This window comes from Coregonus lavaretus (genome assembly GCF_964263955.1).
Source record: "Coregonus lavaretus genome assembly, chromosome: 40".
Classification (NCBI taxonomy): Eukaryota; Metazoa; Chordata; class Actinopteri; order Salmoniformes; family Salmonidae; genus Coregonus; species Coregonus lavaretus.
The window spans coordinates 11042831-11066382 of record NC_140027.1 but is presented as its reverse complement, the minus strand read 5'-3'; the positions used below and the strand labels follow the sequence as shown (position 1 = coordinate 11066382).

Here is a 23552-nt window from a genome sequence, read left to right as displayed (position 1 = left end):
GTTTGATGCATAGGCTACATTCGATAAATCAATCCAATGTATGAACCACACAGAACGCACTGTAATGCCCCGATCACAGGACAGTGTCATTGCATTTTGGTACACCAGAAGTACATTTCCAATGGAACGCTGTGTTTGCCTTGCAGCATTGTGTTGCAGAGGCAGTTGCAGTGTGTTCTGTGTGGTGCAAGCGTTGGATTTATCGAACTGTATGCGTAGAGGGCTTGACAGAAATGCTAGCAGAAGGTCAATGTTGAACACATATCCAGATGACGCTACGTACTATTTTGCGTAATAACACTGTCAGTGGGATGGAGGCTTAACTGCCTCTGCAATGCAATGCTGTAAGACAAACGCAGCGTTCCATTGGAAATGAATGTACTTCTGGTGTACCAAAATGTAAAGCACTGTCGGTGTGATCGAGGCGTAAACATGCTGTGCATTTTGTACTTAGTAAGCCCTATGCAATATGCTGTGAGCGTGCATTTTTCTTATTTCATTATTCAGAGAGTTTATTTTTGTTATTTACAGATACTTTTTGTAGGTCTATCTATAAATTGCAAAAGTTAATGTTTTATTCAGTCTTCAAAGGAACGTTTGGGAAAGACTTGTTTCACCCGAGCTGCTTTCACTTCCGGACAAAATATTGCGCAATCATTTTTTTCGAACATGGCAGCTCAGGTTGAACTGTCATGTTTAGATACATTTCCAACGCACTTAAATCCTTTGCACGTGCTTGTTTTCAAGTCACAATTTAGATATGCGTTTCCAAGTTGCAATGAGCCTACTTCGACCCTTTTATTTACCTCACGGATACGTCAAACACTCGGGAAAACTGGTGTTTTGCTCTGCGCGCACTCGACAGAGGAGGAGACGCCAGGCTGTGCGGCGGATGGAAACAACACAACTTTAAAACTGTACACAAGTAAGCTCTTTCTCAAACACTATGGTCTTCAGGATGATATAAGGGGGGCTGTACGCTCACTGTCACCGTTTGCCCTTAGAAAGGTTGTTATAGGGGCACGAACAAGACAGAGTTTCAAGTGGGCAAGCTCGGATACGTTTTCCAATGGACTTCTCATACTGGCTTCGTGCCAAGGGCAACTACTATTGGCACGACAAGGGGACTCGCTATCACTTCCCTATCACCCTCTACTTGGAGATGATATATCTCAAGTGCAACAATATCTGTTCGACTTAGTTGTGTTGGAGTGTACACCTGTAACGCAGGGGATGATCACAATCAACACAACATTGGTGGTCACCGACTGCAGAGACATCGCGCAACGTGGCGCACTGGAAACATATAATGCTTTGGCAACTAGAACTTTGACCTCGCTATTTGTCTCTGATTTTGCGCACTACGCGAATAGTCTTGGCGGGGGAAGCTCATTACTTGACAACAGGCAAGTATGGGACTCGAGTTTCTCAGCTTTTTTGCAAGCGCTGGAGTGTAGGCTGGATGTCAGAATCGTGGATATGCCTCGCTTGTACCGTCAAGGGAGAATTGTACTAGTGGACAAGCCCGAGGCTGAAATCGATTTCGACAGTGCTGTTGTCGTAAGCAAACAGTTGCTGCTCAAACTCGGGTTATTCAACCGTGAGTGGGTAGTGGTGTCTAGTTTTAACTGCTCATCTGAAATGACAAAGACGTCCTACAGAGGCGATTACCTGCGAAGTCCCGGGCAAGCTGATGAGAACGCATCTGCCAAAGAGCCATCCAAGGGCGCCGAAAGAGTCCACCTCGGCTCGGTTGTTGTGGCAGATTTCAGCAAGTGTGCCGAGTTGGATCTTCAAGACAACGTTGGCTTCATATCGGCGACTCATTGGTTCAACTTGTCAAATGGAGAGCCAGTGCCAGTCAGTAGCAGAGCTGTGAAGATAAAGGTGAGTAAATATTTGTACATATTTGTTCTTACATTTTAGTTGAAAGTTAAGTGTTGTGCGAAGTCCTCCATTCTCATTTGCATGCAGGTTGTCATTGCAACTATTTTCTCCTAAATCAATTTGAATAGGTTCAAGGGAAAGTTTAATATGAAAGGGATGTGCATGCCCATATACACCCATTCTCAAATCCTGGAACATCCAAGCAACTGACAATTTGGGACACAGATTTGTCTACACATAATAATGATCATTATGCTGAATTCTTTGCTGTATTTCTTTGAATTCTCTCAGAGATGGAACCAGGTCCTTTCTCAGTCAGGTCCTCAGCTTTCTGAGAGCCTCTCTCGAACAGCATCACCGCTATTTGCCAAAGAACTCCACATTGATGCTGTCATCTCCCCAGAATACAGTTCTCATGGTCCCTTTGACAGTATCCTCTGTGGGCACTTTACCATACCAAGGTTAGTGAAATACTATTCCGTTCTATCTGTACTAATTATATATAAAAAAAATGTGTTCATTAGTAACCAAACGGAAGCGAATTGGCCGAAATTGGGGAGGGACTACCTGAATTTGGCCTATAAGAAACTCCCGTTTTCCGTTTGTTGCAAAACGTTTTGCTATTGTGTGCACTAATGAATATGACCCTGGCCTTGGTTTGTGCTTCATACTGTTTCCCCACTGTTATTGGTTTGTTGCATCTTCCCTGTAGGATTTGTTTTGAACGCACCATGCTGTATTTGACCTTTTATCTTTGACCTTTGTTCCTTCTCTCCCAGACTTGTGCAGCTGGGGGGTGTTTTGGGAATCCCATCTGAAGGCCATCCTGAAGTCTTGGAGAGCAACTCTGAGGGAATCACAAGGTCCACGCGTCAAGCAGACTAATGCTTACACTTATTTATACATTTACACTCAGAACAACAGAGGGAGGTTGACCATAATGTTTTAACAAATGTTTCTCCTATACTACTGTGTGTGTGGTCAGATAATATGGCGTGCCACCATATCTTGCTTCTTTACGTCAAATCTACATGAGCACATGATTGGGTATTCAATTACACTCTTCTTACTTGGAACTCTGAACTTTTGTTAGGTGGCCGGTTGTGTATTTCAAAGTGAAAAAGGTTTGTGGCTCTACAGAGGAGGAGGAAGACCAAGGTCCTTACCTGGCAGACACTGTCCACACATCTCTATACATGGTACGTTTGAACTTTTGACATAAAATGTCACATCGGTAGCCAGATCCAGACGGTTTTAAGACTGCATGCATAAGTGAACGTTCAATGCTAGTTATGTCATGCTCTTTTGAGTGGTGAAGTAGGTATTTACATAGGACTACGCTTGGAAATAGGCTAGTGACAAGGCCCCCCAAAATGTTGAGATACTCCTACCCGAGGTATAACAAAACACAACCATGTTTTCACATATCTTTAAGGTCTCCCATATATGAAATGGATGGTTGTGTAAAAATATATTACTGCAAAAGTGGTTAAATTTATAGATATTATGACACACCCCCTTAACTCAGAAAGTGCAGAATCATGCCTGGCTGGAGGGGGGTGGGCCACATAAGCTCATGTAACCCAATATTGCAAGCTCTGATATTGTGAAAATGTTAAATACAAGTAGTCCGCTGTCTGCCCTACATACACAAACAAACAGCATTAGGATATCTTTATGCATCTTGGAAATATAGACCTGTAAACACACAGATACAATAGTCGGGAAATATCAACTATGAATATTTATGATGAATGTAAACTTCACTTTTTGGTAGCTGTTCAATAGACAACTTTCCAAGTTACATTTTCTCTCATTCAGTGCTGTATGGTCCTGTCTGACAGAAATGCATACAGTTACATGTCTTTTGATGATGTGGCTATTAACCCCCAACAACAACTGCTCCTGGATGCTGATGATGTGGATGGCAATTAAGGCAGCCCCCCGCACCTCTGATTCAGACGGGTTGGGTTAAATACGGAAGACGCATTTCGGTTGAATGCATTCAGTTGTGCAACTGACTAGGTATACCCCCTTTCTCTTTCACGACATAATCACACCGTAGCGTAACAGCAAGCACACCGCAACCGTAATACAAGAGTCAGCTACTCTAGTAGTGTATATGTACAGCCCTCTTTTCCCCACTAAAACTACGTGTGCAAGGTTGATTCAAAGTCTTTGAGGTGACCAGGACATGAGTGTGTCCTAACAGGGTGAGGAGACTAAGTAGCCAGTGGTGGTTGTAGTTCTGGGGCCTGATGTGCTTGCACCGTTAACTGGTCATTCTTGGCAAGATGCAAGATGCAGCGATAAGGCCAGTATCCTTCCTGTATGACTGGCGGGGTATTGGGGCTGTGATTCCATTTCTACAGTTCGGTATAGTCAGTCAGCAGATGCAGCTTGCATACCAAAGAGACCCATTGACTAACTGGAATGTTATCCCAGCCTGAATGATGCTGGGCGACTCCAGTAGTGGAATGGTTGGTTGTCTGGTTGTAAGGAGAGTCTGTGAAAGGGCTGTCACAAACATACTTTTCTACATATTTCTTTATATTCCTTTGGAAGTCAGTTAGGATGATAATTTGTCCGATATTAACTGTGGGTGGTTGGCATTGATAACGGACTGGGGCACGCCCAGTCCTGTAAGAGACGTAGTACAGCTCCACACACGTACATCTGAAGATGATCCCTGGGCTTTGATGGACAGTAAAAGGGTTGCAGAGGAGCGTGAAAGCGAATTCTTCACATGCGAGTCTAGTTCAGGTTGGTAGCAAAATGGGTACGTATGAGGGCAATGCACAGCAGCATTTTCCAGATGGCGTTTTGGCTGTGAATGGCCTGACATGTGGCAGTCCAGTTCCATGGTGTCTCTGTCTCTAGTAACTGCCAGAGGGAAGGGCTGATGGTGGAGTGAGCTTATCAAGGAATGTTCTGGGAGATTCAGGATGTTATTGATATTGGAGAGATGCAATTCCTATGTCATGTGAAGGCCCACGAAGTTGATGGCATTTCTTGTCAATGAGTGTCAGGTTGTGTTGGTTCATTCTAGTGCTTGTGATGTGTGGTTGCATTCTCCCCATACACCAGAACTGTCACCAGGTTAACATATACAGCAACTCCAGGGCAGACAGCCAGGATGGTGGGCATGTTTTTCTGGAAGAAGCAATGTGCCAGCTCAACCCGAACAGGATAAAAGTGCACGGGAACATCCCAATGTGCATCACAAATGCAGTGAGCCAGTGGAAGGTCATGTTTGATTCAGGCAGACGAATTGGACTAGCAATGAATCAAAGCTCACTTCTAAATTATAAGGAGGTGACTTAAGAGCAAAGTTATACCACAGTAGGGGAAAGTTGTAGCGCTAGGGAGAGGGTGTCAGAGCCCAGGGTTGGATTCTCTTTCCTTTTGTTGGAGCCTCCCAGTTGCCTCATTGACCGTCAAAGAGGCTTGTGACTTGGAATACTTGGTGCTGCCATGCCATGCAGTCTGCTGCCTTTTTATATATCCAGACAAAGGTGTTTGAGTGTATATGGTGGGCATATTGGATTTCTAACATAGATGAAGTACACAAAAATTAGTCTTGAGTACAGGTCATAAGTGCAGTACACATCTGAAAAATGTATCTCTTAAAATGTGAACATATACAGGTGATTTAAACACCATTTCATGGTAATGTGGCAGCCATATTGGATTTTGGACACCATATTTAATTTGGAGTCAAATCTAGGGGGCCCCCTAATGTAGTTGCAAGAGTAGGGGCTAAACATATCCAATCCACACAGGAACCTTTGACTGAGAAAAAAAAAAAAAAAAAAGACAGTTTTCGGTGTCTGAGCCCCAAAACGTGTCACTGTGTATTTTTGTCAGGCAGGACCATACAGCACTGAATGAGAGAGAATGTAACTTGGAAAGTCGTCTATTGAACAGCTACCAAAAGATAACGTTTACATTAATCATAAATATTCATAGTTGATATTTCCGACTATTGTATCTGTATGTTTACAGTTCTATATTTCCCAGATGCATTAAGATATCCTACTGTTGTTTCTTTGTGTTTGTAGGGCAGACAACTGACTACTTGTATTCTAAATTCAAAGCTTGCAATTTTGGGTCACGTGCTTATGTGGACCACGCCCCCTCCTCCAGCCAGGCATTATTCTGCGCTGTTTGCGTTAAGGGGGTGTGCCACGATATCTATCAATTTAACCACTTTTGCAGTAAAGAAAAATTATACAACCATCCATTTAATATATGGGAGACCTTAGAGATATGGAAAAACATGGTTCTGCTTTGTTATACCTGGGTTGCCAGGTTGGATAGGATCTGTCTCATTACGAAGAAATGCCAGGTTGGAGAGTATCTGTGTTATTATGAAGAAATGCCAGGTTGGAGAGGATCTGTCTCATTATGAAGAAATGCCAGGTTGGAGAGTATCTGTCTCATTATGAAGAAATGCCAGGTTGGAGAGGATCTGTCTCATTATGAAGAAATGCCAGGTTGGAGAGGATCTGTCTCATTATGAAGAAATGCCAGGTTGGAGAGGATCTGTCTCATTATGAAGAAATGCCAGGTTGGAGAGGATCTGTCTCATTATGAAGAAATGCCAGGTTGGAGAGGATCTGTCTCATTATGAAGAAATGCCAGGTTGGAGAGGATCTGTCTCATTATGAAGAAATGCCAGGTTGGAGAGGATCTGTCTCATTATGAAGAAATGCCAGGTTGGAGAGGATCTGTCTCATTATGAAGAAATGCCAGGTTGGAGAGGATCTGTCTCATTATGAAGAAATGCCAGGTTGGAGAGGATCTGTCTCATTATGAAGAAATGCCAGGTTGGAGAGGATCTGTCTCATTATGAAGAAATGCCAGGTTGGAGAGGATCTGTCTCATTATGAAGAAATGCCAGGTTGGAGAGGATCTGTCTCATTATGAAGAAATGCCAGGTTGGAGAGGATCTGTCTCATTATGAAGAAATGCCAGGTTGGAGAGGATCTGTCTCATTATGAAGAAATGCCAGGTTGGAGAGGATCTGTCTCATTATGAAGAAATGCCAGGTTGGAGAGGATCTGTCTCATTATGAAGAAATGCCAGGTTGGAGAGGATCTGTCTCATTATGAAGAAATGCCAGGTTGGAGAGGATCTGTCTCATTATGAAGAAATGCCAGGTTGGAGAGGATCTGTCTCATTATGAAGAAATGCCAGGTTGGAGAGCATCTGTCTCATTATGAAGAAATGCCAGGTTGGAGAGGATCTGTCTCATTATGAAGAAATGCCAGGTTGGAGAGGATCTGTCTCATTATGAAGAAATGCCAGGTTGGAGAGGATCTGTCTCATTATGAAGAAATGCCAGGTTGGAGAGGATCTGTCTCATTATGAAGAAATGCCAGGTTGGAGAGGATCTGTCTCATTATGAAGAAATGCCAGGTTGGAGAGCATCTGTCTCATTATGAAGAAATGCCAGGTTGGAGAGGATCTGTCTCATTATGAAGAAATGCCAGGTTGGAGAGGATCTGTCTCATTATGAAGAAATGCCAGGTTGGAGAGGATCTGTCTCATTATGAAGAAATGCCAGGTTGGAGAGGATCTGTCTCATTATGAAGAAATGCCAGGTTGGAGAGGATCTGTCTCATTATGAAGAAATGCCAGGTTGGAGAGGATCTGTCTCATTATGAAGAAATGCCAGGTTGGAGAGGATCTGTCTCATTATGAAGAAATGCCAGGTTGGAGAGGATCTGTCTCATTATGAAGAAATGCCAGGTTGGAGAGGATCTGTCTCATTATGAAGAAATGCCAGGTTGGAGAGGATCTGTCTCATTATGAAGAAATGCCAGGTTGGAGAGGATCTGTCTCATTATGAAGAAATGCCAGGTTGGAGAGGATCTGTCTCATTATGAAGAAATGCCAGGTTGGAGAGGATCTGTCTCATTATGAAGAAATGCCAGGTTGGAGAGGATCTGTCTCATTATGAAGAAATGCCAGGTTGGAGAGGATCTGTCTCATTATGAAGAAATGCCAGGTTGGAGAGTATCTGTCTCATTATGAAGAAATGCCAGGTTGGAGAGTATCTGTCTCATTATGAAGAAATGCCAGGTTGGAGAGGATCTGTCTCATTATGAAGAAATGCCAGGTTGGAGAGGATCTGTCTCATTATGAAGAAATGCCAGGTTGGAGAGTATCTGTCTCATTATGAAGAAATGCCAGGTTGGAGAGTATCTGTCTCATTATGAAGAAATGCCAGGTTGGAGAGTATCTGTCTCATTATGAAGAAATGCCAGGTTGGAGAGGATCTGTCTCATTATGAAGAAATGCCAGGTTGGAGAGGATCTGTCTCATTATGAAGAAATGCCAGGTTGGAGAGGATCTGTCTCATTATGAAGAAATGCCAGGTTGGAGAGGATCTGTCTCATTATGAAGAAATGCCAGGTTGGAGAGGATCTGTCTCATTATGAAGAAATGCCAGGTTGGAGAGGATCTGTCTCATTATGAAGAAATGCCAGGTTGGAGAGTATCTGTCTCATTATGAAGAAATGCCAGGTTGGAGAGGATCTGTCTCATTATGAAGAAATGCCAGGTTGGAGAGGATCTGTCTCATTATGAAAACGAAAGCCCTTTTTGACGATTGGCTACTAGCCTAAAAGTAGAGACGTCACAAACGTCAAAGTAAACATGACTGGAAACCCCTTGCAATTTTGGAGACGGCATCGCATTTGCTAGCAAAGCAATTTGCGGTGGCTAATTAACGATAAATGAGAGAATTGTTTCACCCCACAGTTGGCCAAGATGATCCGCTAGTCAGCTAAAGTTGTTTACAGTTATTTAGCAACCGCTCCTACACTCTTCTGCTGCTTCAAACACCTGTCTCCAATTGTGACACCTCCCATGCATATTACTTGTCCTTTTAGGGCGGCTCCACCAATAGCCTGGCTCCCTGTTCCCTTGTTGGCGAGGAGCCTTCCCTCTGGACTAGCCTGTCTCCTCCTGGGCTCTCCAGCACCGTGGACCAATTCTCCACTATCATCCAGCCTCACATGAATGAAAGGTCAGTGTTAACTCAGCAGGATGACATCATCTTACGCAACTGGGCCGTATTCATTAGTGCAAACCGTAGCAAAAAGTTTTGCAATGGAAAATGCTTTGCAACAGAAACAAGAGTTTCTTATCTGACATCTTATTGGAAGTTCAGGTAGTTCAGGTAGGGCATCTTCCTGAAAACGGACATAAATGCAATTCAAATCATCACGTTTACCATGATTGGCTTGTATATGTCAGCTGATACCGCGGACCCAGGGCAACACGGTAAACAATATGTAAAGTGTAAGTGAACAAGATTTAGTCAGAGACAATATAACAGGATACTGTATGTAGAAGAACTGTTATCCACACTCCTTTGTATGTCTATGCTGACTTGTCTATTATTTTTATTTTATTTATTTTTTTAAAGCTCTGCTGCTCTGACGAGCGGATGCACCATCCTCCTTCTGGGACCGAGTGGAAATGGCAAATTCACCTCAGTCAGAGCTGCATGCCGTAGACTCCATCTACACTTAGTGAAGGTATCCTTCAGGATCACACAACTGGCTTATTACAATATTTGAATTAAAATACAAATGTACATGTGTTAGTTTTTCTGGGGTTACTGGCTCTATAGCCATTAGAATTGAGGCACGCGCTACAAGTTTGGGACATTAAAGTAGTAGTTTTTATTTTTAGTAAGATTTAATTTAGTGTCAAATAAAGTCTGTGAGCGGATCAAATCTAAGGCTATCCAGCCACTTTTCTTTGTAAGTCAATACACAAAGTACACACTTTTTCTCCCAAGGCTCCTAATAGATATGTGACGAAAACAAAGCTTACATTGAGTCAGTTCCAGCACTGAGATGGAGATCTGTCGTTATGGGACTTAACTTTAGTCTTAAAGAGCGACTACCTTTAAAAAGCAACTAATTCCTTTGAAAATGGCCTATGTGGCATTGATAGGATTTAGAAACATTTATTCTAGTGTCAAAATTGACTACAAAGTGTAAATAGGATAATTTTGGTAATTAAGTCACTCTCGTCTAAAACGGAGTTTGGCACATCAATGCATCACAACGGATAATTAAGGTTGGGTTTTGATTTGAAGATGTCCATTTGCCCACTAACATGGGGTGAACCGCTGCGGTGATTGCGCTCTATCCAATAGCATAGACAGTGAGACAGACTGCACAGCAGCTCCGACTTTGTTTACATAAGACAACAGCTTGCACATTTTTTGACTTGAGAAATACTGCACTAAAAACCTTAGTTAGATGTGAAATTGCGCAACTAAAACATAATCTGCAAAAACGTCAAAATAATTACAGATTTGTTGAGTTATCTTAGATTCATTCTGGAGATTTTGAGGAAGTGAAATAGGCTACAGTGTCTCATGGAGGACAAACATAATTAAATGCAGAACTGGTCAGGAAAACACACGTGCCAATCGGCGTGTTCAGTGGCTCTTTAAGTTGCTTATGTCAAATGTTTGGAAATATTCAAATTTTCCCTCTCTCACTCTGCCCCCTGTGCAGGTGGACTGTGTGACCCTCTGCGCTGACACGGCCGCCGCCTGTGAGGCCAAGATGAAGTCTGTCTTCCAGCGAGCTGAGGCCCACCGGCCGTGCATCCTGCTGCTCAGGAACCTGCAGCTGCTGGGCCAGCCCAGGGATGGCACCGAGGAGGATGCCAGGGTCATGGCCGCCCTGTGCCAGTTCATTGCCCACACCCCTTCCAGGTAGCCCATCCATCTTAACCAAGGTTACAATTCAATCGATGTATGCAGTGCCTTTGTTACTACTGTAAGCTACTGCCTGCACGCGCATACAGAAGGAACGGCTACGTGTGTAACCTCCGTCACTGTCCTCTCTCTCTCCCTCTTAGCGTGGTCGTGGTGGCGGCGGTGAGTAAGCCCCGGGAGCTGTCGTCTGACGTGATGGCAGCCTTTATCCACCAGGTGTCGATAGAGAGCCCCAGTGAGGAGCAGCGCCGGGCTATGCTGGCCAGCCTCAGCGAGGGCCTGCCCCTGGGGAGGGACGTCAACCTGTCCAGGCTGGCCAAGCACACTGCGGTGAGATCCTTAGCATAGGTTTAGCCATTAGATTCATACTTCATAGACACCAGGCCAATTCTGATTCTCCCCAATATTTCTGATGCGTTCACTTGTTCACATCCCCCTTCAAGGATTTAAAAGGCACCCGATTGGTTTAGAGACCAATTGAGAATCTATGGAAGTGAGTTTAGTTTTGTGGAAGAGACACATTTGATTCGGAAGGACAGTGACTTTTGATGATCCTTCTAACACCTCCCCCTCTGTCCTCTTTTTATATTTCTCTCTCGACTCCCAGGGCTTTCTATTGGGGGACCTCAGTGCACTGCTGACTCAGGCTGGTAAAGCCGCCCACAGAAGGATACTCCAATCCTGGTGAGTTTTCCTCCCGCAATTGCTCTTCCCCACTGAATATCCGCTGAACTCTAGCAACTATACGCAATGTGTTCTTCTTGTTATGTTGTATATTGTGTCCTATTCCTTGTGATTGTCTCTGTTGATTTTATGAATATAATTCTGCTGCAAAGCCAATTTCATAACCAAGTTTACTGCTACTACGACTACTACTCCTACTACTGCTACGACTGCTACTACGACTGCTACTACTGCTACTACTACTGCTACTACTACTGCTACTACGACTACTACTACGGCTACTACTACTACTACTACGGCTACTACTGCTACTGCTACTACTGCTACTACTGCTACTACGACTACTACTACTGCTACTACTGCTACTACGGCTACTACTGCTACTACGACTACTACTGCTACTACTGCTACTACGACTACTACGGCTACTACTGCTACTACGACTACTACTGCTACTACGACTACTACTGCTACTACTACTGCTACTACTACTACTACGGCTACTACTGCTACTACGACTACTACGGCTACTACTGCTACTACTACTACTACGGCTACTACTACTACTACTACGGCTACTGCTACTACTACTACTACTACTGCTACTGCTACTACGACTACTACGACTACTACTGCTACTACTACTGCTACTGCTACTGCTACTGCTACTGCTACTGCTACTACTACTACTGCTACTACTACTACTACTACTGCTACTGCTGCTGCTACTGCTAGAGGAATTATATCAAAAGGATATCATACCACTACAGAATGACTGAAGCAGGCATTTTTGTTCAGTTTCCCAGAGGGGGCCAGTGTGCAGGAGGAAGAGGACCTCTGTGCCTGTGGGGTAACCGTCCTGGCCCAGGACTTCACCAATGCATTGGAGACCCTCCAAGATGCCCACTCTCAGGCCATCGGCGCCCCAAAGGTACACCCCGAAAATGGGGCGCGTGGCTATTTCTCAATTATCTAAATAATCGTCCCTTTCCTACATTGCATTGGTCTGAAAGAACTGCCCAGGTGAAAGCCAGCCTAATGACCGTCCACCATGTTGTTTTCCTGTCAGTGCAGATAAAGGAGAGACAAGATTTTTTTAGCAGTTTAGATGAAACCCATGGCTCTGGTACTTCTCCAGAAGTGTGCACTCGTTCACTCCCCCTCATGCATTTAAAAAAGCATTGGATTGGTGCAAGCATGGCTGGAGGGAGTTTCCACCATATTCTTCACACCAGTCCATTCCTTTTAAATGAGGGGAAGTGTACGAGTGCACACTTCACGAGATGGGAAGAGAATTGGACTGTAGCCCATGTTTCACTGGCTCAGAGGAGACTGACACTGATCAACTGCTTATGGAGGGAAAGTGTAACATTCCTGTGTGTGTGTGGGGTCAGATCCCCAGTGTGCGCTGGCAGGACGTTGGCGGCCTGCAGCAGGTGAAGCGGGAGATCCTTGACACGGTGCAGCTGCCCCTGGAGAGGCCCGAGCTGCTGTCCCTGGGCCTGCGCCGAGCCGGGCTGCTCCTCTACGGGCCCCCCGGCACGGGCAAAACCCTGCTGGCCAAGGCCGTGGCTACCGAGTGCTCCATGACCTTCCTCAGGTAGGAGACAACCAGAGGAGACTGGAAGACTGGGTCAAGTTCAGTAGGGCACACTGTAGCGAAACGGTTGCAACGGAAAAAAGTGTTCAGATAGCACCTCCCTGTTTCCCTCAAAAGTTTTCTCCCGAATGGACACGTCCTTGGTGTCAGGTAAAAGGGATGAGAAAGCTGGAGAAATGTCATGGAATGTTGCAGATATATATTTTTTTATGTAGAGCCAACATTCCCTATTCTAAGTGACGGAGAAGTGTGTCTTGTTCTACATAATATATGTACAGTGAGGGAAAAAAGTATTTGATCCCCTGCTGATTTTGTACGTTTGCCCACTGACAAAGACATGATCAGTCTATAATTTTAATGGTAGGTTTATTTGAACAGTGAGAGACAGAATAACAACAAAAAAATCCAGAAAAACGCATGTCAAAAATGTTATAAATTGATTTGCATTTTAATGAGGGAAATAAGTATTTGACCCCTCTGCAAAACATGACTTAGTACTTGGTGGCAAAAACTTTGTTGGCAATCACAGAGGTCAGACGTTTCTTGTAGTTGGCCACCAGGTTTGCACACATCTCAGGAGGGATTTTGTCCCACTCCTCTTTGCAGATCTTCTCCAAGTCATTAAGGTTTCGAGGCTGAAGTTTGGCAACTCGAACCTTCAGCTCCCTCCACAGATTTTCTATGGGATTAAGGTCTGGAGACTGGCTAGGCCACTCCAGGACCTTAATGGGCTTCTTCTTGAGCCACTCCTTTGTTGCCTTGGCCGTGAGTTTTGGGTCATTGTCATGCTGGAATACCCATCCACGACCCATTTTCAATGCCCTGGCTGAGGGAAGGAGGTTCTCACTCAAGATTTGATGGTACATGGCCCTGTCCATCGTCCCTTTGATGCGGTGAAGTTGTCCTGTCCCCTTAGCAGAAAAACACCCCCAAAGCATAATGTTTCCACCTCCATGTTTGACGGTGGGGATGGTGTTCTTGGGGTCATAGGCAGTATTCCTCCTCCAAACACGGCGAGTTGAGTTGATGCCAAAGAGCTCGATTTTGGTCTCATCTGACCACAACACTTTCACCCAGTTCTCCTCTGAATCATTCAGATGTTCATTGGCAAACTTCAGACGGGCATGTATATGTTCTTTCTTGAGCAGGGGGACCTTGCGGGCACTGCAGGATTTCAGTCCTTCACGGCGTAGTGTGTTACCAATTGTTTTCTTGGTGACTATGGTCCCAGCTGCCTTGAGATCATTGACAAGATCCTCCCGTGTAGTTCTGGGCTGATTCCTCACCGTTCTCATGATCATTGCAACTCCACGAGGTGAGATCTTGCATGGAGCCCCAGGCCAAGGGAGATTGACAGTTCTTTTGTGTTTCTTCCATTTGCGAATACTCACACCAACTGTTGTCACCTTCTCACCAAGCTGCTTGGCGATGGTCTTGTAGCCCATTCCAGCCTTGTGTAGGTCTACAATCTTGTCCCTGACATCCTTGGAGAGCTCTTTGGTCTTGGCCATGGTGGAGAGTTTGGAATCTGATTGATTGATTGCTTCTGTGGACAGGTGTCTTTTATACAGGTAACAAACTGAGATTAGGAGAACTCCCTTTAAGAGTGTGCTCCTAATCTCAGCTCGTTACCTGTATAAAAGACACCTGGAAGCCAGAAATCTTTCTGATTGAGAGGGGGTCAAATACTTATTTCCCTCATTAAAATGCAAATCAATTTATAACATTTTTGACATGCGTTTTTCTGGATTTTTTTGTTGTTATTCTGTCTCTCAATGTTCAAATAAACCTACCATTAAAATTATAGACTGATCATTTCTTTGTCAGTGGGCAAATGTACAAAATCAGCAGGGGATCAAATACTTTTTTCCCTCACTGTATATCTGATTGTTCTGTAATGTTGCACCCCCCTGAGCCCGACACCGGGTAATGAGCGTCTTGTGGTGAATAAGCATATCATCCATATTTGTTTCACACATTCAGCTGAATGATTGTGCTTGAATCCTGATGGCTTTGTCTTCCCCTTCGTTTAGTGTCAAAGGCCCGGAACTCATCAACATGTACGTGGGTCAAAGCGAGGAGAACGTAAGAGAGGGTGAGTGTAGTAGTGGGTTTAGATTACTGTTTGACCTGAATATGGCTGTTTGTTCAACTCCCCTGGGCTGGGCGCATGGCTTGCCAGTAAGGTTTAGTCAAATTGACCTTTTCTGCATTGCACGCGCTTATCTCAACTCTAAATCGGGCCCTAGTTGAATAGATGCAATCAACTGTATGCGTTGTGCATTTCAAAAGCAGAGCAGTTTACACCTCTCTGTAAAACCCTGATGAAGGTCTATTGACCGACACGTCTGTGTGATATCCAACAAATATCCAACAAGTGCTTCTTGTTCTTCATGCTCCTGTTGCATTGTCTGAAAACATACTAGTGAAGACCAGAGGTCAAGTCTACATATACAGTGGGGAGAACAAGTATTTGATACACTGCCGATTTTGCAGGTTTTCCTACTTACAAAGCATGTAGAGGTCTGTAATTTTTATCATAGGTACACTTCAACTGTGAGAGACAGAATGTAAAACAAAAATCCAGAAAATCACATTGTATGATTTTTAAGTAATTAATTTGCGTTTTATTGCATGACATAAGTATTTGATCACCTACCAACCAGTAAGAATTCCGGCTCTCACAGACCTGTTAGTTTTTCTTTAAGAAGCCCTCCTGTTCTCCACTCATTACCTGTATTAACTGCACCTGTTTGAACTCGTTACCTGTATAAAAACACCTGTCCACACACTCAATCAAACAGACTCCAACCTCTCCACAATGGCCAAGACCAGAGAGCTGTGTAAGGACATCAGGGATAAAATTGTAGACCTGCACAAGGCTGGGATGGGCTACAGGACAATAGGCAAGCAGCTTGGTGAGAAGGCAACAACTGTTGGCGCAATTATTAGAAAATGGAAGAAGTTCAAGATGACGGTCAATCACCCTTGGTCTGGGGTTCCATGCAAGATCTCACCTCGTGGGGCATCAATGATCATGAGGAAGGTGAGGGATCAGCCCAGAACTACACGGCAGGACCTGGTCAATGACCTGAAGAGAGCTGGGACCACAGTCTCAAAGAAAACCATTAGTAACACACTACGCCGTCATGGATTAAAATCCTGCAGCACACGCAAGGTCCCCCTGCTCAAGCCAGCGCATGTCCAGGCCATCTGAAGTTTGCCAATGACCATCTGGATGATCCAGAGGAGGAATGGGAGAAGGTCATGTGGTCTGATGAGACAAAAATAGAGCTTTTTAGTCTAAACTCCACTCGCCGTGTTTGGAGGAAGAAGGATGAGTACAACCCCAAGAACACCATCCCAACTGTGAAACATGGAGGTGGAAACATCATTCTTTGGGGATGCTTTTCTGCAAAGGGGACAGGACGACTGCACCGTATTGAGGGGAGGATGGATGGGGCCATGTATCGCGAGATCTTGGCCAACAACCTCCTTCCCTCAGTAAGAGCATTGAAGATGGGTCGTGGCTGGGTCTTCCAGCATGACAACAACCCAAAACACACAGCCAGGGCAACTAAGGAGTGGCTCCGTAAGAAGCATCTCAAGGTCCTGGAGTGGCCTAGCCAGTCTCCAGACCTGAACCCAATAGAAAATCTTTGGAGGAAGCTGAAAGTCCGTATTGCCCAGCGACAGCCCCGAAACCTGATGGATCTGGAGAAGGTCTGTATGGAGGAGTGGGCCAAAATCCCTGCTGCAGTGTGTGCAAACCTGGTCAAGACCTACAGGAAACATATGATCTCTGTAATTGCAAACAAAGGTTTCTGTACCAAATATTAAGTTCTGCTTTTCTGATGTATCAAATACTTATGTCATGCAATAAAATGCAAATGAATTACTTCATTTGCATTTTACAATGTGATTTTTCTGGATTTTTGTTTTAGATTCCGTCTCTCACAGTTGAAGTGTACCTATGATAAAAATGACAGACCTCTACATGCTTTGTAAGTAGGAAAACCTGCAAAATCGGCAGTGTATCAAATAGAGCCAATGGCCTATGATGTAACTGTCCTGTACATATGATATCCAATAAAATGGGTCTTCCTCTCTGTTATTCAGTGTTCTCCAAAGCTCGAGCAGCGGCCCCCTGTATCATCTTCTTTGATGAGCTCGACTCTCTAGCGCCCAACAGAGGGCGCAGTGGAGACTCGGGTGGAGTCATGGACAGGTGGGTGGGATTGATCTTTGGAGGATTCACCACTGAAAATGATCATTATAATTTTTAGAAAATTACATTTCGACAAAGCAGTTAGAGCACGTCATATAAAATATAATGCAACAAACACGGGTTATCTTGGAGGTCCAGAGTCACCCTTGTTTGACAAACATTTTTTAATAGTGGAAACTGGGCCTTTTACATTCCTATTCTCTCAATGAGGCCAATGAAAGTGTGTGGATATTGAATAGTCTTAGTACTGACACAATGTTATTTTGTGGAGCATTAAAATATTATGAAGGTGTTTTGCTTATTCTGAAGATTTTCAGTGCTTGCCAGCAACTGTCTTTTCTTGTAAATCCCTGCTTCCCTCATTTGTATAGGATCAGTTTATCCTCCCCAAATTCTGACCTTAACCATTGGGGGGAAACAGAAAACTGACCATAGATCAGTGACTAAGGACAATTTCATCTTCTTCCTTGTTTGAACCTGATCTCTGTTAACTGTAGGGTGGTCTCTCAGCTCCTGGCTGAGCTCGACGGACTTCACTCCTCTGGGGACGTGTTTGTGATTGGAGCCACCAACCGACCAGACCTGCTCGATCAATCATTGCTCAGACCTGGCAGGTGAGATTCAAATGGCGGTTTGTCGAGCCAATCAGTGTGAGTCACCTCACAAAGCAGATGTTTATGCAGTAAACTCCTACAGACATGTACCTTTTGAAAAAGTCAACATTTAGATGTTGGACAAGCCACCAAATGGCTGTACTTTATTGTTCTAAAATACTTTTTTTGTATTTTCCATCATGTTTTTGACCTTATGGTTTCCTCTGCTGCTCTTTCAGGTTTGACAAATTGGTGTATGTTGGGATCAATGAAGACAAAGAGTCTCAGCTGCAAGTTTTGAAGGCCATAGTCAGAAAGTAAGTGTGTCCTGCCTGATTATAATGTATTGTCAAACATGAACAACAAAAAGCTGGTAACACTACAGGTGTTGTTTTCAATAGTTATCCTCGCAGAATCAAGGTGAAAGTGCAGAAATGTGCTGCAAACATACAGTGCATTCGGAAAGTATTCAGACCCCTTGACTTTTTCCACATTTTGTTACGTTACAGCCTTATTCTAAAATGGTTTAAATACATTTTCCCCCCATCAATCTACACACGATAACCCATAATGACAAAGCAAAAACAGGTTTTTAGAATATTTTGCAAATGTATTAAATATAAACAGATACCTTATTTACATAAGTATTCAGACCATTTGTTATGAGACTTGAAATTGAGCTCGGGTACATCCTGTTTCCATCATCTCATCATTGAGATGTTTCCACAACTTGATTGGAGTCCACCTGTGGTAAATTAAATTGATTGGACATGGTTTGGAAAGGCACACACTTGTCTATATAAGGTCCCACAGTTGACCGTGCATGTCAGCACAAAAACCAAGCCATGAGGTCGACGGAATTGTCCGTAGAGCTCCGAGACAGGATTGTGTCGAGGCACAGATCTGGGGAAGGGTACAAAAAAATGTCAGCAGCATTGAAGATCCCCAAGAACAGTGGCCTCCATCATTCTTAAATGGAAGAAGTTTGAAACCACCAAGACTCTTCCTAGAGCTGGCCGCCCGGCCAAACTGAGCAATCGGGGGGAAAGGGGCCTTGGTCAGGGAGGTGACCAAGAACCCGATGGTCACTCTGACAGAGTTCCTCTGTGGAGATGGGAGATACCTTTTATGGTAAAGTGGCCAGACGGAAGCCACTCCTCAGTAAAATGCACATGACAGGCCGCTTGGAGTTTGCCAAAGGGCACCTAAAGGACTCTGATCTGATGAAACCAAGATTGAACTCTTTGGCCTGAATGCCAAGCATCACGTCTGGAGGAAACCAGGCACCGCTCATCACCTGGCCAATACCATCCCTACGGTGAAGCATGGTGGTGGCAGCATCATGCTGTGGGGATGTTTTTCAGGGTCAGGGACTGGGAGACTAGTCAGGATTGAGGGAAAGATGAACGGAGCAAAGTACAGAGAGATCCTTGATGAAAACCTGCTCCAGAGTGCTCAGGACCTCAGACTGGGGTGAAGGTTCACCTTCAAACAGGACAACGACCCTAAGCACACAGCCAAGACAACGCAGGAGTGGCTTTGGGACAAGTCTCTGAATGTCCTTGAGTGGCCCAGCCAGGGCCTGGACTTGAACCCGATCGAACATCTCTGGAGAGACCTGAAAATAGCTGTGCAGCGCCTCTCCCCATCCAACCTGACAGCGCTTGAGAGGATCTGCAGAGAAGGGAGAAACTCCCCAAATACAGGTGTGCCAAGGTTGTAGCGTCATACCCAAGAAGACTCGAGGCTGTAATCGCTGCCAAAGGTGCTTCAATAAAGTACTGAGTAAAGGGTCTGAATATTTATGTAAATGTAATATTACCGTTTTAAATTTTTAATAAATTTGCAAACATTTCTAAAAACCTGTTTTTACTTGATCATGATGGGTTATTGAGTGTAGATTGAGAAGGATAATAAAAATAAAAAATCCATTTTAGAATAAGGCTGTAATGTAACAAAATGTGGAAAAGGTCAAGGGGTCTGAATACTTTCCGAATGCACTGTATGATATTTGTGCTGTATGTTAATTGCAATGTGTGTGTGTGTGTGTGTTTCTGTGCTCTCAGGTTCAAGGTGGACCCCAGTGTCAGTCTCCAGGATGTGGTGGAGCGCTGCCCTCCTCAGCTCACAGGGGCGGACATGTATGCTCTCTGCTCCGACGCCATGATGTCTGCCATTAAGAGGAAGATTGCATGTGTCACTGACGGTACGTTTGGCCCTCACAAATTGAGACGTGTATGTTTTCCTTGTAAAGGTCTGTTTAAAAATCCTCCTTAAGGTGTAAAAACTATAATTGTTGGCTTAAACACAGATATTTGAAAGCCTGCCTGAAACCGAAGCATGGAAAACTGTGATGTACGATTGCCTCAGTACCTCAGTTCACATTAGTGGGCTATACAAACGGTCTAATCAATTGAAAATACAACAGTTCCTCTTTTGATATTTACATTTAAATAGAATGGTCAACCGTCATGCTCTTCAATGCTATCTTTATCTTGTCCATTTATTGAAAAACATACTTTTTGGAGTTTTAAAAGAAAATCTATGTGGACAATATACTGTACCCAAATAATGTGCCTATAAAATCTATAGTCTCAATGCTATAAACCCTTCTTTTTTTTTATCTACTGCATTCTTGCATTTGTCCTATCCCTACAACCCCTCATATTATGTAGAAACAAACCATAACATGAATGTATCTTATTTTAGCAACACATGGACACAAAATAAGAGATCATTCAGTCATTTTCAGAAGTTTTTACTGCAGCGCAAAATTTGTGGCAATTATGTTTCTCTATGAATTTTTCATTCCACAAAAACTTAAACCATTATAAATGATGTACTGGAAAAATATATAAAATACCATTCTTTCATATCATCCTTTCTAAATACCCATGTCATACACATGTCATATGTACTGTTAATAGCATTTTAAGAGATGACCGTCTCAGTATCCTATATTCTCTCTTTTTAATGTTTCCTCTGCCCCTCCATTTCTCTCCCTCCCTCTCAGGTCTGGACACAGAGGATACTCCTCTCATGCTCTCTGCCGAAGACTTTAACCAAGCATTGGATTGCCTCAAACCGTCCGTCTCCGAACAAGAGCTGCTCAAATATAAACTAATTCAACAGAAACTCACCACAAAATAACCAAGCCACTCAAGACTAGTGCCGCCCAAGCATGGGGCTAAGCTATTCTCTTCTGCGTGTACTACGTTACCCACAATCCTCTACCACAAGGGTGTATTCCTCAAGAGTGTCGGCTCTGCAAAAACTGGGGTGCAAAATTATCTTCCTCGAGGGCTGCTACTTGTTTTATTTCTCTGCACTAATGAGTGGTGTCATTTAGTCCAAGGGACCAAACTAGTTCTCAACCTAATTTAATGCACAATATTGTATGTGGAACACATTTGTACAGTTTACCAATATGCAGCACAAACCTTACATTGACTGTTCAAATTGCAATCACTAGTTTCTGAATTGAGCTTAAGCATCAGAACTTGGCAGTGTTAATGGCAGCAACAAATGCATATGTAAGTTGTTTAAATGAAAACAAGTATGTCTGTGGCCCTCTAGGAGTAATGTTGGGACGTCACTTTTCTATATCCTCAAAGTGACACTGCTGCTCGTTTAGTTTCTCTGTTCTCACTGGAGTTACTAGCCATATGTTGTCCAATTAAGCCCATTCATTGCAAAGTTGTCTCTTACTGAGTCTTGCATTTCAGCAGAATGTTCCAGATCTTAGTGGTTTATTATTACAATGCTTCCCCAACCGAAACTATTTTGAATGCAGGTTTCTTTTACAAGCCATCCTTTCAGAGACTTGTTTGAGCAACAATAGACCCAGCCAAGCCATCAACAGTTCAAATTAAAACAATGGTTTGATGGAAAATCTGCATAATCAGCAGTTCTCCTAGGCCAAGTTTTGGGTAACACTGGTTGGTGCAGAGTTTCCCCTTCTTCCACCCTGTAGATCATTCGCATAAAATAAATTATGGAAAATTGTAAAAATATGAATCACTTAAGTACAGTTTAGAACAAATACACATTGAAACAAAGCTGCTGCATCAATCCATGAGAATGTATCCGGTCACACTTTATATTAAGTTGGCAGTTTATTGTTTTAAGAAATCATTTGTTACAGCATGAGTAAATATGAGTAATAAAGCTGATGTTCCTCTGAGTGACACATTGTTGGAGGAATTTCAATGTGTATGGTTCAAACCAAAGTTGAGCTTGAATCAGAGTTTCGTAATTCACTACTATAATTTTGACACTTCCAATTTTGTCCTTTGTGAAGATTGTGGAACGAAAGTTTATGTATTTACATGTGAAATGTGACAACTTAGTATAAAGAGGATAAATTAATAAAATAATGTAAAATATTAAAAGATTGCTATCAATGTCAAAAACGGATACTTACATTTTTGTATGGTGAGACATTGTGCTTCCCATCTCATGGTAGCAAAAATGACAATATGATTACAAAATGAAGACAAACAAATGTACAAATTGTGTTAACTATAACTTTCAAATGGTGCAAACTTTTTTTTCCTAGCCAGGTTAAGTAATTGTAATGTTTATGTAATAAATGATTTCTGATTTTAAAAAGTGTATTACCTGGGTTGGTAAAATAAACTTTACCAAAATATTAACATGCTTTACTTGAAACCTTACCAATAAAGACTACATTGCCATAAGCAGGACATGATTTTTTAAAGCCGTTTATGTTATTTCATGATACATGATTTGTGAAAGCCTGCCATTCACTTAAATACAATTGGTATTATAAGATAATGTAGTTAACAAAATAAATGTTAATTGCCAAACATATGTTCTATGACCTGTCCATGGCACTGTAAAGTAGGCTTTATGATTTGAGTGTAATAAAGTGTTGCCTCGAATTGTTGTTACCGATTTGTAAAGGAATACAAGCATTTCGCTACACCCGCAATAACATCTGCTAAATACGTGTATGTGACCAATTAAATTAGATTTTTGAATATTTACCTCATTTTCATTTCAAGTAACTTGGATGGTTTATGTAGAATAAGGAACATTGATGGGTCAGATTGTTAATGGTGACTCTGTCATTGGCCCAGAGTTGCATTAATCATGTGTGCCTACTGTGGTTTAGATATTTACACCTGCTAGCCATGGCGAGGCACTATTTTCTTATTCACCCACTCAAACACAAATTTCCTTATGTGAAACAAATCATTCTCTGACTGGAAAATATATATCCTAAGAACACAGCGATAGTCAGTTCTGTTCAACTAAATGTATGCCACTGGATGTAAATAATGTACAAGTCACACTCATTGTACTATAATGAACCATAACACATTTGTATTTGAAGAGATGTACAAATGGGCGTGTTGGAGAAGATCTCGATTAATCAGGGGGTCTAGATCTCTGTTGCAGATCCCTTGTTTTCACAAAAGACGCTAAACCCCCTTTCTGTTTGCTTTGGCTTTTAGTTCGTTGCTTTGACAAAGATTCAAAACGTAGTTCTTCCATGTCTTCGTCTTTCATATCTAACTCAGTTTGGGAGATCCTCTTTGCCAAGGCCTCAAGTGAAATGCGGCATTCGATTGCAGGTTCTGTAAGACAAAGAACATGTGTTTTCAATTTGATCATAATTGGTGCTGACCTTTTGAAGCCTTCAAATTGATTTACTTAACCACTGCACCCCATCTTATCATCACTATACACGTGGATGTAGTGTTATCCTATCCTAGAGACTATGGCTGTATTCAGAATGACATACTCGCGATGCCTACAACATAGTATAAAAGTATGTGTGGC

At 43.0% G+C, this 23552-nt stretch overlaps 1 protein-coding gene across 1 annotated transcript; it reads left to right on the top strand.

The window, feature by feature from the left end:
* Positions 1 to 666: 666 nt before the first annotated feature.
* On the top strand, positions 667 to 22445 carry LOC311113516 (peroxisomal ATPase PEX6-like). Its single transcript, XM_084156755.1, has 17 exons — positions 667 to 1887; positions 2179 to 2348; positions 2667 to 2750; positions 2981 to 3086; positions 8787 to 8923; positions 9326 to 9437; positions 10434 to 10636; positions 10783 to 10969; positions 11247 to 11323; positions 12122 to 12254; positions 12718 to 12923; positions 14957 to 15018; positions 17043 to 17151; positions 17649 to 17765; positions 17984 to 18061; positions 19811 to 19950; positions 20758 to 22445. Exons 1-17 carry the CDS (start codon positions 670 to 672, stop codon positions 20892 to 20894), a joined length of 3276 nt encoding a protein of 1091 aa, XP_084012881.1. The 5' UTR covers positions 667 to 669; the 3' UTR covers positions 20895 to 22445.
* Positions 22446 to 23552: the final 1107 nt, after the last annotated feature.

Excerpts from the sequence above, each read along its gene's own strand:
- LOC311113516 (XM_084156755.1), top strand. The coding sequence starts at position 670 with ATGGCAGCTCAGGTTGAACTGTCATGTTTAGATACATTTCCAACGCAC. Across the intron at positions 11,324-12,121 it reads AGAAGGATACTCCAATCCTG|TTTCCCAGAGGGGGCCAGTG; the intron begins GTGAGTTTTCCT and ends ATTTTTGTTCAG. Across the intron at positions 17,766-17,983 it reads TCATTGCTCAGACCTGGCAG|GTTTGACAAATTGGTGTATG; the intron begins GTGAGATTCAAA and ends CTGCTCTTTCAG.